We start from the raw sequence: 16,761 nt of genomic DNA on the forward strand, positions 1-16,761 counted from the left end.
CGTTCCAAGAATTCCTGAAAACATGGTGTGTTAGGCACAGATTATCTTCTGTTGCGTATCCCCAATCCAATGGCAGGGCAGAGCTCGCAGTAAAAACTGCAAAGAGGATTGTGAAAGGAAACACAGGCCCCCACGGTTCCTTGGACAATGACAGTGTTGCCCGGGCCATCTTGCAGTATCGGAATACCCCAATCCAAAGCATTGGCCTATCACCGGCCCAATTATTACTTCACCGTCGACTACGTGACTCCATCCCATCACAGCCAATCCTCTACAAGCCTCATCCTGAATGGGTGTCAGCGGCGCAACATCGCGAGGAAATGCTCCACCACCGCAATGCAAAAATAGTGGAAAGATACAATAAATATACCCACAACCTTCCACCATTACAAGCTGGTGACACTGTAGCCATCCAAAATCCAGTCAATCGCAGATGGAACACAACGGGCAAAATCATCAGTTCCCTACCAGATCGACAATACCGAATCAGGGTTAACGGATCCGGAAGGATCACACTTAGGAACCGCCGTTTCCTCAGAAAATGCGAACTTAAGCCTACACCAACCCCAATACCAAGTGCAGCACTAGGACCAACAATTCCCTCAAGCGATACTAGATTCTTGCATATCCCACTATCTCCCTGTAATAGCACATACACAGCAACCAAACCTCAACAACAAACCACACATATATCCCCACGCTTTCGATCAAGGATTCCCCGAGCTCTTTCTAGGTTACTACCACACAACAAACTAGGCCTAAAAGAGAGATACACCTCTCACACAACCCAGCCTACTCGTGGGGGGGGGGGAGAGGTAGAATAATCAAAAGAACTGTGTTAGTCAATAACACACAACAACAACAACAATAATAGCAACACTTACCAAGGGTTCAGCTCATGCACAAGACAGACATCAGATTGAGCTGGACTGAGGGCTTGTATTTATGTACAAGCATATCCAATCAGGTGATTCAGCCAATCACAATCCAAGGAATAGACTGGCCCATGTGTGCACAATGGAATCTCCCATTGTGCCATAAATAGTTCTTCTCTTTCATGAGAAGTAACTTTAGTCTTTGTCAAGTTATCCACAACTTGAACGCTGACCGAAAGTCCACTACACAATTCAACAGAAGCTAATGGGAAAAATGGTTGAAAAATCTGGTCAATTCAAAGGCATATCCCACTGGTTTCCAAGTAACTCTAAGCTATTTGCACTTTGCCAATCGTCGTTGAAGTCCACATCACTTTGAGAAACCTTTCTGAGCTTTTGCTTTTCCAAAAATTGACACTTTGGCACACGGTGTCAGAAATTATAAAGATTGTTATATGTTGATAGTTTTTCGTTTTTTGATAGCTTGTTTGTGGACAGATGGCAAAACATTGTTTTGCTTGACAACTTGTAGCCTACCATGATCAAAGAACTCAACGCGGGGAAAACAAATGCAAGTCATATGAATCATCAACCAGACACAATGGCAGACGATGGGGATGAGAAGCTGGACATAAATAGAATTATTTTTATATAGAACTAGCAGGGAAACTCAACATTGTCCAGGATTGAATAATGATCAACGAATGTTTCACATTTACATTTTTATCATTGAAACTGATGAAATCGCCTATTTTCCAATCAAATCAATTGATTGCCTTCTTTAGTTAGGGATCCATCACAGTGCACCAGGAGGAAGCTTCACATACCTGCAATGACTTAGCCCACAATGCACTGTAGTTTACGTTGCATTGTAGAGAATCTACTGTTGATTTTATAAATTTTTTTATAAATAATGGCTTGAATTAAAGTTTAAAATGCAAAAGTCAAGTATCATGCGTCAATTCAGATCTAAACAGAAACACTTAATTCAAACGTGCCCCTGTCATAACAAAGAACTTACTGTTGATTTTATATGCTTGGCCTTACTACTTGTGCAGTGATAATGGCTTGAATTTAAGTTTAAAATGAGAAAGACAAACGCGTCCTTGTCACATCAAAGAACCTACTGTTGATTTTATATGTCAGGACTTTTGGCTTGTGTGGTAATAAAACTTCTCAAATGCACTTGTGATGTTAGGCTGTATAAGGTGTTAACTTTATTCAAAATCGTCTGTTCCTTCTTTTATTGGATTATTTGGATTATCAATACTTATTGAAGACATTCAAATACAAAACCTATCTAAGAACACTGCGAGACACATAAAGTACCTTTGTGTGAAATTTCATAAAAATCGACCCAGCCGTTTTTGAATCCAAAGGACAAACTCACACATACACGCACACACAAAGTTTGTTTGATATAATAAAGATTTTATAACATGCATAAGTTCAACGAAAATGATTCTCACTGTGAGAATCATTTATGAGAAGAAAAAAATAATTTAAACAAAATTAAAAATGATTACCTTTCACATTTGCGACAAAAGTATATCACACATTGTTTTGGGATGCCCTCTGTGATGTCAACATGTGTCCGGATGCAGTTAACACACATGTTAGAAAGGTTTGGTGTAATAGGAATACCACATTGGCAACAAAGACTGAAATGCAAATTGGATTATGTAACAATAGAAAACGAATGCAAAAGATTTGCTACAACAAAAGTTTTAATCATTTTTAATTTGTACTCAAATTTCTAGCACCATGAAACTATTAACTAAGTTGAAATATGAAAGACAATTTTTGGAAAGTAATCTCATTTAAACATTTTATTTGAAAACTGATTATATTTATCCAGCATATTTTACTTGCAATTTTATTTTACCACTTTTTTTTTTTTAATATGATTTTGAAAATTAAATTTATTTATGGTATTAATTGAACAGAATTTTTATATAACTTATTTTTAAGTTTGTGTTTTAATTTATCTATTAAAATGATTGGATGTAAATATTTTCTAAAACTGCAAATACATGAAAATTTGCTAAAAATTTTCATGCTAGAAATAACTATTTAATTTTTCTATTAATTTAAATGTTTCCAAATTCCTTTCAAATTTTGAAATCTTTTTTTTTTTATTATTATTAAAAGATTAAAATGCATAATTTGTTTACAAAGAAACTGAAGTACACTATGCTGTTTTGTTTGTAGTTTTGATGATTTTTGAAAATGTAATTTGTTATTGACGTTTGATTTCAATAATTATTTGCTTAATAGTAAATAAAGAAAAGATAATTCAATAAAAGTTACGTTGACACAAGAAATATGGTCACAGAATTTTATTAATTTAGACATTTTTGTTTAGTGTCATGGGTTCATCTCAAAATTTCTAAAATGTTAAAATATGACAAAAAAAATTTTGTAATGTAAAGAAAAATAAAACAAAACGATCAGCACCATTTACTAAGGACCAATATAAGATTTTCCTTGTGTATTACCTTTTGTTTTCCGCAGATTCAGACGAAGGCCATGGGTTAGTCAATTTTAAACTTTTACTTAAATGTTACAACAATCTAACACTAACTCCTATTTTATGTCTTCTTTCTGTTAATAATCAAAAGCAAATAAAACTTATAAATGATGGACCATTTCCTATGCTGAATACACAAAACTCACAAACACAAAAGAATAGTTAGATTAGCACAATACAATTTAACCCAGAGAAATAAAGGTACAGGCAGATTATGTTTTTCTTTTTATTTAATCTTGTTTTTTTTTTATTTCTTCACTGTAACTGATGTTGGAAACTATTAATGGCTGATACAACAATTTGAGAAAATACATGCAAAAGTGAACAACTGCACAAATATAAACACATCAAATCAAACATGTCCATTATCGATATTTTGGCGTTATCAAATGACTTCCACAGCTATACAAAGGAGTTTTATTTGATTGTATCTGTGGTTATTCACTTTTTCTACTTGTTTTCAACATTTTCTCAGATTTAATTCAAATTATTTTCTCCATACATAGAGTAATCTCGGTCATTAAGCACCAGCAACCAAGTACTCTTCACAACTATGGCACTTGTGGAGCAATAAACACCAAGCAGGTCTGATCACAGATCTTGTTTCTCAAGAGTAACATTTACTGAGCAAAGCAAACACAGTCATTTTGTGCCAAAATGAGAAACTGTTTTCCTTTCTGATCTGCAGCCATTTTGAAACTGACTTCATAAATTTTTACTCCAGAAAGGCGATGGCAAAAAGTTTACTAAACCGTTTCTGCGCTTTCAAAGCACTGAGATATATAAGAATTAAGTGTCAAAATATTTACACTTGATCTAGTTCAGGTTTTTTGTTTGTAAAAGCTTTAAACTGTGTCAAACTGGTCTTCACCCACAGCCTATCAAATATAATCATGATTTCCACACACACTTGTAAATCTGCTGCAAAATTCAATTTGCCATGTTTTTGTATGCTTTTAGTGTGTCAATTGCTTCATACTGCTACTCATTTAATCATAATGTATGTAATAGTGTATAATTTGTTCAAAAATTATTTTGATCTTTGAAAAAAAAAAAAAAAAAATATGGTGCATTTTTTCTTCAAAAAAAAAAACTTGAAAATCCCTTACAGTGATTTAAATAAAAAAAAAATATGGTGCATTTTTTCTTCAAAAAAAAAAACTTGAAAATCCCTTACAGTGATTTAAATAAAAAAAAAATATGGTGCATTTTTTCTTCAAAAAAAAAAACTTGAAAATCCCTTACAGTGATTTAAATAAAGAGAAACATTAAGTTTAACCTATTTTTATTATTGAAGAAGTTATATAAAACCAAAAATTTGTAATAACATGTCATTATTTACTGATAATACTTGAGTATACAGGTGTTAAATATTTGTTTGAAGCTGGAAGGTAGAGCTTGAGCCATTCAGAAAATATGAGGTTGTCATGAAGAAGCAGATGCATGTCAATCAAGCAGCCATATATTTAAAAAAAATTTTATTTTTTTTATTACATTTTCACCCCAAACAAGGCAAATTGCCACTTTGGTGTAGGGGGCTACTATCAGGGGCAACAACTACTGGGGTACTATGTAGGGATTTGGCCAGCAAGATGTCGGTTCACGTTACACTTGAACTTCTGCACGTCAGTACTGTTGGGGAAGCAGGGGCCTGGAATGGAATTCAAGAGTCTAGCGGTTCTGGGGAAGAAACTATTGGAGTAAAATGATCTTTTACATGTAAGGATCTCCACAGTGTGGGGGTGGGATTTAGCAGCCTGTCGGGTTTGTCGAGGGTGCTCACGTCGTGGGGGCACAAGTGATTGCAGTTCGTCAGAGCATTCACCACTAAAATACTTGTAGAACAGGCAGAGGGATGCAACATTTCGTCGCCTATCAGTTCAGGGCCTATCAGGTTTGCAAATCTCTTTTGAACCTTGTCAAGGAGCGAGAGACTAGTAGCAGATGCACCAGCCCAGATGTGACAGCAATACTCCATACATGGGCGAATGGTGGCCTTATAGAGGTACAGGATACTTTCGGGTGTTAGTAGTTGTCTAGCATGGTAGCGGCCCTGGCAATGCCTTCAATGTAATTGTTCCAACTCATGTTTCCTGTGAACGTTAGATCAAGGAGTTTGAAAGATGTACTCTCAGATAAAGAGTCGTTGGCCATTGCTATAGATGGTAGAGAGGGTTTCTTGTAATTATTGAATGAAACTAGTTTAGTTTTAGCAGCATTGAATGCGACCAACCACTTTTGTCCCCATTCCACCACAGATTGGAGGTCTTCCTCTAGTGTTTCTGCCATTTCTTTAGAAATGTCTTCATTCGTCTTCCTGTCGTGCCTGCCATAGAGTGTAGTGTCATCAGGATATATACCCATCTCAGAGGCAATTTTGTCGGGGAGGTCATTTATAGATATCAGGAACAATAGAGGTCCAAGGATAGAACCCTGGGGCACCCCCGGATTTATATCATATTGTTTAGATGTACGACCGTCGAGGGCAACCTAGATTTTTCTCTTATCTAAGAAGGATTTAATTATGTTAAGTATTCTACCAGTGATACCGTATGATCTAATTTTCCTGAGGAGACCCTCATTCCATACCCTGTCAAAAGCCTTAGATATATCTAGAGCTACCGCTCTGCCTTCCCCCGCTTTGTCCAGTGAATGGTATATACGTTCAGAGATTACAGTTAGGATGTCTGCTGTGGAATGGGCTTGTCTAAATCCATATTGTTTGTCAGTCAGAAGTTTAGCATCTGTAAGGTGATGGACTAGAGCATGGTTAATTAAGGTCTCAAATATTTTGGCAAAAAGTGGGAGGAGGCTAATGGGGCGATTATTTGATGGGTCAGTCCTTTCGCCAGAATTCTTGAATACTGGTACAACAGAAGCAGTTTTCCAACAGCAGGAAAGCAAGCTTTATTAAGGCATTTGTTGTAGAGTTTGGAGAGAACTGGAGCTACTTCGGCTGAGCACTTTTTTAATAGCACAGCTGAGATAAGATCGGGTCATCATGCTTTTGAAGTGTCAAGGTTTTTTATGATAGCATGCACCTGAGCAGGGGTGGTTTTCAGATCGTCTAGCGTGGCGTCTGTCTGCATAGGAAAGTCAGGTAGGGGGTGATTGGAAGGGTCCAGCGTGAAGTTTGAGGCAAACCGACTGGCAAGCATGTTAGCCTTGTTGGTTGCTGAGGAGACAACCTCGTGATTGTTGGTTAGTGGGGGAATTGTTGATTGCCCATTATTTACTACACTGTTGTAGATTTCCCAGAAGTCTTGAGTTCCTAGTTTTTGTGCTTCGATGCGCTTTTTAGTGGTTTCCGTAAATTCTCTCTTAGCTGTCACTATTTCTTTCTTAACGTTATTTCTAGCTTCTATATACTTCAGTCTGTTTGAACTGGACTTACGTCAGTTAAACCTACGGTATGCATGCTGCTTTTGAGCAATGGCAGTTGCGCAACTCAACGTAAACCATTGGGGAGAGTGGGGCTTACTATAAAATTTCCGCATGGGAACATGCGTTTCGATTGCAGTTTTGAACCAGTCAGTGGTCTCGTTTGCACACTGTTCAGCAGGGAGAGAAAAAATATTTCTCCATGGGGCATCTCTGATTAGTTCCCTGATGGCTTCCCAGTCAGCCTTTTTATAATATCTCGTTGTTTTGAGCACTGGCTCTTCAGTTTTGGGTCTAGAGTTTAGGGCGATTTCAACGATTATCACTGCATGATCAGCGTTCCCAAGTGGGCTGTGGGCCTTCGTTATGCAGTCATCGGGAACTGTGGTCAAAAACAGATCTAGAAGTGATGCGTGTTGTTCTTCCTGGTCAGGGAAACAGGTTGGAAACGTAACAATTTGTGATAGGGAGTGAGATATAGTGAAGCTATGAGTCGTGCTGCCCGCTGCATCTGTGTAAATTAAAAGTCATTGCTTGAGATAACATCTGAAGTAATCCATATCAATAAACATGTTGGGAAGCAAACAATGTTGTCTCTTCTCATGAATTTCATTTGAACTTGCCGAGTGCATAAAGCTGATGCCGGATTGGACAGGGGATTCATTTCTGAAATGGTCCCTCCTCATGATGTTTGCTTGAACCCACAAATGACACTTTCCTATGATTATTATGGTCTTCAAACCAGAGATCGTCAGAGCAGGATTCAGTTGCACAAGCATCTGTCCTCTTTCAATGCCAAAATGGGCACTGTAGAAAAGTCAACCCCGTTGAACTGCTAAAACAGAGCCCACCACATCTTTCTTCATATAAATATCTCTAGTGTCAGCAGTGTCCCATACTTTAGGACCCTTTCAATCTTCAACCCCTCTTCAGTACATTCATTCTCAGATATGCCTGCTTCCTTGCTGATTAGGACATTGTATATGTTTAGAATATCTACTAACCCTAACCCGATGTCCTTAATAAGATTCATAGTTGAGCCCCGCCCATTTCTAAATTCCACAATTTAAACTTTTTGTTTTTCACATTAATCTCATTGAACTTTCAGATAAAAAAAAATTTTGGAAAAAAAAAAATGACTTCTATCATCAGTGATCAGTTTTCAGTTATAACTGAACTGAACACCCACTTTGTGGTCATCTCTTTCATGTGATCCCTTCAAAAAAAAAAAGGGGTTAGGGTAAATTTTTACTTTCTTTCAGGGAGTCGGAGTCAGAGGTTTTAGCTGGAGTCGGAGTCGGATTTCTAAAAGAACAAGGAGTCAGAATTTTTTATCCGACTCCGTAAGTCGGATGAATTTATTTTTTTACATAGTTTTTACATTTTTTTACATAGTTTTTACCATTTTTTTTATTACATTTTCTAACCAAACAAGGCACATTGCCACTTTGATGTAGGGGGCTGCTATCAGGGATCTAAGTTTCATGGGTTCTATGTAGGGAGTTTAGCAGCAAGATGTTGGTTTACATTACATTTGAACTTCTGCATGTCAGTACAGTTGGGGAAGCAGGAAACTGGAAGAGAATTCTAAAATCTAGCAGTTCTTGGGAAGAAGCTATTAGAGTAGAAGGCTTTCTTACATCTGGGGATCTCTACTGTGTAGAGGTGGTACTTTGCTGCTTGTCGGGTTTGTTGGGAGTATTTTTATCGAGAAGGTACAAGAGCTTGTAGTTCGTCAGAACATTCACCATTAAAATACTTGTAAAACAAGCAGAGGGATGCAACATTTCATGAATGGGACAGGGGCTGAAGCTTAGATAACAGTTCAGGACCTATCAGGTTGGCGACTCTCTTTAGAACACTGTCCAGGAGTGAGAGACTAGTAGCAGATGCACCAGCCAAAACTTGACAGCAGTACTCGATACATGGGCGAGTGGTGGCTTTGTAGAGGTACAGGATACTTTCAGGCGTAACTTTCTAGGATAGTAGAGAGAGCCCATCTTCTTTGCAGCAGCTTTGGCAATGATCTCAATGTATTTATTCCAACTCATGTTCCCTGTGAACGTTAAGCAGAGGAGTTTGAACGAAGTACTTTCAGGTAATGTATCTTTAGCAATAGCTATTGGTGGTTGGTAAGGTTTCATGTAATTACTAAAGAAACGAGCTTTGTCTTGACAGCTTTGAGCGTAACCATCCTTTTCTGACCCCATTCCACTACAGAGTGAAGGTCTTCCTCTAGGGTTTCCGCCATTGCCTTAGATATGTGCTCATTAGTTTTCCCCACGTGCTTGCTACAAAGAGTGATGTCATCAGCAAATATACCCATGTCAGAGACAATTTTATCTGGTAAGGATTGATCCCTGCATTTATATCATTGTTTGGATGTACGCCCATTGAGGACAACCTGGATTCTTCTCTCATTTAAGAATGATTTAATTATGTTAAGCATTCGTCCAGTAATACCATAGATTTTATTTTCATGAGAAGACTATCGTGCCATACCCTGTCAAAAGCCTTAGATATATAGAGGTCTACTCCCCTCCCCTGCCTTATTCAGTGCTTGGTATATACGTTCAGAGATTACAGTTAAAATATCTGCAGTAGAACGTGCTTGCCGAAATCCATATTGATGGTCAAACAGAAGTTTAGCAGCTGTAAGGTGGTGGACTATAGCTTGATTAATTAAAGACTCAAATATTTTGGTGAAAAGCGGGAGGAGATTAATTGGGCAATAATTTAATGGGTCAGTTCGTTCGCCAGAGATTTTGTAAACTGGTACCACAGAAGCAGGAAAGCAAGATTCAGTAAGACATTTGTTAAAGAGTTTAGAGAGAACTGGAGCAACCTCAGTGGAGCATTTTTTTAATAACACAGCCGGAATGAGATCAGTCCACATGCTTTTGAGGTATCTAGGTTTTTTATGTTATCATGTACTTGAGAAGGGGTGATTTTCAGATCATCTAGTGTGGTTTCTGTCCACAGAGGAAAAGCAGGGAAGGAATGGTTTGCTGGGTCCAAGGTAGAGTTTGAGGGAAAATGATGGGCAAATATGTTAGCTTTCTCAGTTGCTGTACAAACAACCTCATGATTGTTGGGTAGTGGGGGAATTATTGATTGCCCATTATTTACTACACTATTGTAAATTTTCCAGAAATCACGAGTTCCTAATTTCTGTGCTTCAATGCATTTCCTGGTGGTTTCAATATATTCACTCTTAGCTGTTGATTACTTCTAGCTTCTATATACCTTGTCTGACTTATGCTGGATAAATCTACGGTATGAATGTTGCCTCTGAGCAATGGCAGCTGTGCAAGTAGAAGTAAACCATTGGGGAGAGTGGGGTTTGCTATAAAACTTCCGTGTAGGAACATATGCTTCAATTGCTGCTTTGAACTATTCAGTAGTCTCATTTGCGCACTATTCTGCAGGAAGAGAAAAGATATTTCCCCATGCGATCGCTAATGGCATCCTAGGCAGCCTTATTTTAGTATGTTGTCGTTTTGAGCAATGGCTCTTCAACTTGGGGTCGAGAGTTTAGAGTGATTCTATCATCATCACAGAATGATCAGCATTCCTAAGTGGTCAATCACCATTTGTTACACGATCCTCAGGATCTCTTGTCAGAAATAGATCCACAAGTGAGGCTTGCTGGTTCTAGCGATCTGGGAGACGGGTCGGGAATGTTACTGTCTGTGTCAAGGAATGGGATATAGCAAAGTTATGGATGATGCTACTAGCTGTGTCAGTGCAGTTAGAGAAGCCAAGCCAATTTCTGTGGCGGGTGTTAGAGTCACTAAATACATGTATTTTGGCACTAGTGTCAAGGGAGAGTGCTACATCTATGCTGTCAGAGACATGATTGATTATAGTACAGTCCTGGCTGGATGGAGAGCAATAAAGAAAATACAAGTAGCTAATGCTATGTTGTAAATTTAGTTTAAAGCACATAAAGGCCTGGTCACCTGATTTTAGTTTAGATTCCCTAGACATGGGGAGGGCGTTACAAATATAGACTCCAAGTCCGGTCCTGTTAAAGTCCTTATGACAAAGTGTAAGATAACCAGACATGTTAAAGATGTTAGAGGGGATGGAGGAGTGCAAGTTAGTTTCTCTTAGTGCTAAGATATTCGGGGAGTTTGCTAGGAGAAATGATTCTACATTCTCTGTTAGTTCTAAGTCCTCGGATATGTATAAATGCAAGCCCCAAGGGAGGAGGCGTGAGTGTGTGTCTGGTTTGAACATTTTTTTGGATTGAGCTATCAATTAGTAGTTTCAGATCTAGATTGAGGTGCTAGGCAAAACGCATGTGCATAGGCACCATCATGCAACACGAGTAGACCATCAGCCGGCTCCTCATCCACAGGAATGTGGCCCCAAGAACGCCCACCAGAGATGAGTGCAGAGTGCCTTTCCATGCGTGACATGGCATTACATACACAACTGATGATAGAACAGCCGCTCTAAGCGCTATCAAAGGGCTTCTGTACTGTCAGTTGGAAACAGCAACTGTCAAACCGGTACCCTCAAACCTGTCCGACAGGAGTGGCCCAGTCCAATCATGTTAGCATATATGGTAAATAAGCACCTCGAAGATGCCCAGTTATAGGAGAAGGGAATAAGGCAAATGTAGGGGATGGCATTCTTTGCCCTAGTCAGGAAACAAGGCTAAGCACTGGGCGTCTCTAATGAGTCCTTGTGGCCGCACCTCTGCTCCTAGCTAATAGGCAAAGCCTATCTACTCCTTGAGCAGTTTAGGTTTGCAAACCGGTGATTTGATCAAGTCACCAGCTCGAGGAAGGTTGTCGTCCAGGAATGAGGTGGCCTCCCTCCCCTGTTTGGTGCCAAAACATGAGGTCAGTGGCACAAGTTTACAAATCGGAGTTTTCCTTATCCTAGATGGATGACCTAATCAGATTTACTGGTCCATCAGCATTAAGAGGGGGTTATTACAATTTCATCCCAAACAAGGCACATTGTCACTTTGATGTAGGGAGCTACTATCAGGGACATAAGCTACAGGGGTACTATGTGGGGAGTTGGGCTGGTGCATCTGCCATTAGTCTCTTGCTCCTAGACAAGGTTCAAAGGAGAGTCGCCAATCTGATAGGCCCTGAACTGGCATCTAAGCTTCAGCCTCTGTCTCATCGATGAAATGTTGCATCCCTATGCCTGTTCTACAAGTATTTTAATGGTGAATGCTTTGAAGAACTGCAAGCACTTGTGCCCCCATGACGTAAACACCCTTGACAAACCCGACAGGCAGCTAAATCCCATTCCCACACAGAGATCCCTAGATGTAAAAGATCTTTCTACTCCAGTAGTTTCTTTCCCAGAACCGCTAGACTTTGGAATTCCATTCCAGGTCTCTGCTTCCCCAACTGTACTGACATGCAGAAGTTCAAGTGTAACGTGAACCGACATCTTGCTGCCCAAATCTCTTGAAGTATGCATCAAAAGTTTTATCCTCTTCCAGTAGGTATGTGAACACATCTATGCTGTTAACAATTGTTGTGTTGGAAAAGGTTGTATTACTTTCTTGTATGGAATTAGTTGTTAATCTTTCTAACAGTTCTTTCTATTCAAGTTGCACCTGCGTGAACCTTTCTTCCTGCCTTTCTAGGCATTTTATGAGTCGTTCATTTTGTCTTTCATCTCTTTCTGCGTGTAGCGCTTACTGTTCTTTTTGTAGGATCTGCTGATTCTGCATGAACTGTGTCATTATTTTAGTAAATTCCTCTTTGTTTTTTTTTTTGTTTTTTTTCAAAGATTAGAAAAATCAGTCTATTTTATTAATTCAGTTTTTACAATAAACATGAACAACCGTTTTTAGGTTCGCTTTTTTTTTTTTTTTTTTTGTGTCAACCGAATTCTATCGATATACTATTTTTTGCGTTGAACCTTTCTTTTTCCCTTTTTCTATTGAGGGATAAAAAAATGCATTTATTTTTTCTCTTAATCCGTTAAGTTTTGATTACGTACAAGAATTCTTTTAAAAAAAAAATCCTTTCTTCGTACAGCTGAAAAAAATATCACTTTTCTCCTTCAAGACAATTTACATAAATTAGTTCATGGTGTACTAGCGAAAACACTTTTTTTTCTTCTTTGGCTTTCGTGGTCACTTTGAAATGGTTATTGGTATTTTACTTTCAAGTATCCAGTGTTCGAATATCTCGTTTGACAATTTTGTCAGTACTTTCGTTTGTTTTTTGTTTTGTTTTTTGTTCGACAGTGATAACTTTCCGCATAAATTATTTTTCGAATACTGTTGCTTGCTGTGTCTAACAGTGAATTCCCGAGTAAATCTTTTTCAAAGTCCTCGATGTTACTGTTGTCTCGAGTAAGTATTTTTCGTGCACCACTGTTGAGTTTAGTAGTGGATTTTCCCCGCGTAAGTCTTTTTTTCGAATTCTCGAGACCACTGTTGTGTCTGCACAAATAATTAACAAGAACACGAAAAGTAAAGTTATAACATTAATATATTAGGCAGAAAAGTTATATACACATTTACATGTCTTCAGATATACTTCAGTTGGAGATATTCCGGCAGGTGGCGTGTTGCATGTCTTGCCTATTTGGCGGTCGTTGTAGAAAGGAAAAAGAAAGAAAAAGAAAAAAAGAAAAAGAAAGAAAAAGAAAGAAAAGAAGAAAAGAAAAGAAAAAAGAAAAGAAAAAGAAAAGAAAAAGAAAAAAAAAAGAAAAAGAAAAAAAGAAAAGAAAGAAAAGAAAGAAAAGAAAGAAAAAGAAAAAGAAAAAGAAAAGAAAGAAAAAGAAAAAGGAAAGAAAAAGAAAAAGGAAAGAAAGAAAAAGAAAGAAAAGAAAGAAAAAGAAAAGAAAGAAAAAGAAAAAGAAAGAAAAAAGAGAAAAAAAGGAAAAGAAAAGAAAAAAAAAGAAAACAAAGAACAAAAAAAAGAAAAAGAAAACGAAAAACAGAAAAAAGAAAAGGAAAAAAAAGAAAGAAAAAAAGGAAAAATAAGGGAAAAAAAATAAGAAAAAAAAATGATCCCGGTAGGTATAAAAATGTACTTTTATTGGCTACGGTAACATTTATTTCTTGTATATATGTTTTTTTTGGTACTCATGCAGTCATGCACATGCAGTGCAGTGCACTGCATCTGTGCTGAAATAACGTTATTATTTAAAAAGCTATTCTTAATATGGGGAGGGGGAGGGTGTTTTGTACATATTCTGTACTTTAACCTTATTATTGAATAAAAAAAAACATAAAACGCAACAACACTCTACCCGCCCATCCACCGCCCCTAAGAATTTTTGAGAAAAATATTAAACTGCAGAAGCACCTGTTGATAACTATACAAGGTCTATAATGAAAAAAATAAATAAATAAATAAAAGTATGTTTTTGTAAACTTACTGACAGCATATTACCGTCCTAAATTATGAAATGAAATAATGAACGAAAAAAAAAAAAAAAAAAAAGCGTCGGTCTTCGGGGGTGCTGAAAACGATATCACTTTTTTATGGTATGAAGAAATTAAGTGGCCAAAAAGTGAGTGTTCATTTTACGTTAAATTTATATAGGAAAGTGACCCCCTCCACTTTTTGAAAAAGTAATTTCTTCATATCATGAAAAGTACTTATCTGCCTCAAATTTAAATGATATTCGTTTTCAGCACCACCGAAAGACATTGACCTTTTCAATTTTCCAACGGATTTATCGAATGGACACTAATTTACTAGGGTGCTAATGCACTTACTGATCCTCGCTATTTTTTTAATCGTATTTCCAAGTTTATTTAAAGTTTTATGATGTTTTTTTTTTATTCAGTTGTAAGGTTAAAGTACAGAATAGGTACAAAACACCCTCCTACTCTCCCCATGTTAAGAATGGCTTTTTAAATAATAACGTTATTTCAGCACGGATCAATAAGTGCATGAGTACCTTTTTTTTTATTAAATTGTTTGGTGAAATTACAGTTATACCCCACCCTCCGCTTCCTTATATTAAGAATAGATTTCTAAATTATTATTTAATCACAGTATAAGTGCATAAGACCCCCCCCCCAAAAAAAATGGATGCCTTCAAAATGAAACGCACATGGTCGCACCTTGCTGACATACGCAAACGATTGAATGGTGTAAAGACTATATTTCTTCATTTCCATCAAGATTTAAGCTTATATAGGCCGAATTTTTTTTTTAAAGCGAGTATTATTGAAGAAGACAGTGTTAGCTTTTTATTATTATTATTTGGCCATTTGCAAGTCGCCTTAAGATTATTTTTGCTGAGAGTAAACAATATTTAACAAAGCCCATCCCTGTCATTATGTTAAAAATCAGTTTCTAAATTAGATTATATTTAGAAGATTGATCGGTGAAAGTGCACTGGGGGAGTGGGGGACCACCCGAAGACGATCAATGCGTACTACTGGTTGTTCAATTTCCAAAGGGTGTTTATTCCGAAAGCCGTTCTTAACAATGTGGAGGTTCTGGGTGTTTATTCCGAAAAGCATTTTCTCATTTTCAACCTCCCCGTAATCAACTTTTTAAAGGTAAATCTCCAGGTGGTCCCCCAGTGTACTTTGTTCTTAAGTGTGACCGTGTTAACAATTTTGCCCCTTCATCATTTTTTATTAAATGATACAAGTGAATTAAATCAGTGGTACTAGTGCAGAGAGTGATCCGGACATAAATAATAACGTTATTATTTCCATTCTTAACATGGGGAGGGTGTTTTGTACCTCTTCTTTACTTCAACCTTACAATTGAATTAAAAACAAAAAAAAAACATATAAAACTTCAATTAAACTTGGAAATACAATTTAAAAAATAGCGCGGATCACTCTCTGCACTAGCACCAAATCAGTTTATGCCATATTCATTTGGCCTAAATATACTTTAATATTCTTATTTAATTGAATTAGCTGATTGAAATAGGAATTAACCTTTATTACACGCAAATGATCAGAGTCTGGTTAAATATATATTAATTATATACTTACACCGTTCCCACAGAAGTGGTGGCATTTTCGGGTAAGTAATCCATCAAAGACTTTTACGGCAACGTGGAAATAAAAAAAAAAATTATGTTCCCCCCTTTTACAGCAACGATATGATCTCCAACGTTGAAGAGTTACATTTAACGTTAAGATGCTGGAGTTATTCCCCCCTGGTTTTGTTTATAAGCAATTATCTATCTATCAGTCTTTTTCTATGATCTTTATCAGGGTTTCCCAAACTTCAGAACACCATGGAACCCCTGAACAGGGCAAAGGTTTTTCTCGGAACACTCATCAGAAGAAAAGGAATTCATTAACATTAAAAAAAAATAAAGATGGCATAACAAATTGAAAAATAATTGCAGCTTCTCTCCCAATTTTCGGATTTTATAACCATGCCCGTATTCCTTTATTTTCTTTTAAAATTGATAAGTTCCTTTTCTTCTGATGAGTTAAGGACGGAATAAATTTTAAAAATTGACATCATAATTACATGAATGATTCTGTGCTATGAAACAGGTGCTGTCAAGAATTGTGTATTTTAACGTACTTAAAGAATAAATGATAGGATAGTCAACATGTTGTAATTTGGAATATAGACTTTTGTCATTTATTTGTATACTAGCAGAGAGACCCGACGTTGCCTGGGATTGAATGATGATCAATATTTTTATTGTCATCAAAATCCATGCTAGAAGAGGGTCTTGCACTTTGTCATTCCATACAGTTGCCATAATGTTTGCCCTTTGACAAACGTCATGGTGACATGTAAACAGCCATGTACCGGGAAATGGCCAGTCAATTTCCTGCACATTGAAAATACAATTCTACAGGTAAGCCTATCGGAGACTACTGGAAGGTCACTTCTATACCACCATAACAGTTTTCCTTGCTCCTTCTGGACATGTGTGAGCTCAGTATCAGCTGTTCTGGGGTCTTGTTTGCTAGACCAAACTTGTCTATATGTTCCTTGACATGGGTTGCAGAACACACTCTCATTTATAAAAATGTCATCCATA

At 37.2% G+C, this 16,761-nt stretch overlaps 1 protein-coding gene across 1 annotated transcript in view; it reads right to left on the reverse strand.

Annotated features, from left to right (window-relative positions):
- Positions 1-15,901, reverse strand: part of LOC145296053 (60S ribosomal export protein NMD3-like) — a 97,576-nt gene extending 81,675 nt beyond the window's left edge. The window contains exons 1-2 of the mRNA XM_080142113.1: positions 15,746-15,901; positions 2,402-2,536 (exon numbers count right to left, since the gene is read on the reverse strand). Of these exons, the coding sequence (XP_079998239.1) occupies positions 2,402-2,536; positions 15,746-15,789 (179 nt within the window). The 5' untranslated portion in view covers positions 15,790-15,901. The remainder of the gene's footprint in view (positions 1-2,401; positions 2,537-15,745) is intronic.
- Between the last annotated feature and the right edge of the window lie 860 nt (positions 15,902-16,761).

Source organism: Euprymna scolopes, chromosome 16, assembly GCF_053919585.1.
Source record: "Euprymna scolopes isolate OS-2025 chromosome 16, ASM5391958v1, whole genome shotgun sequence".
NCBI lineage: Eukaryota > Metazoa > Mollusca > Cephalopoda > Sepiida > Sepiolidae > Euprymna > Euprymna scolopes.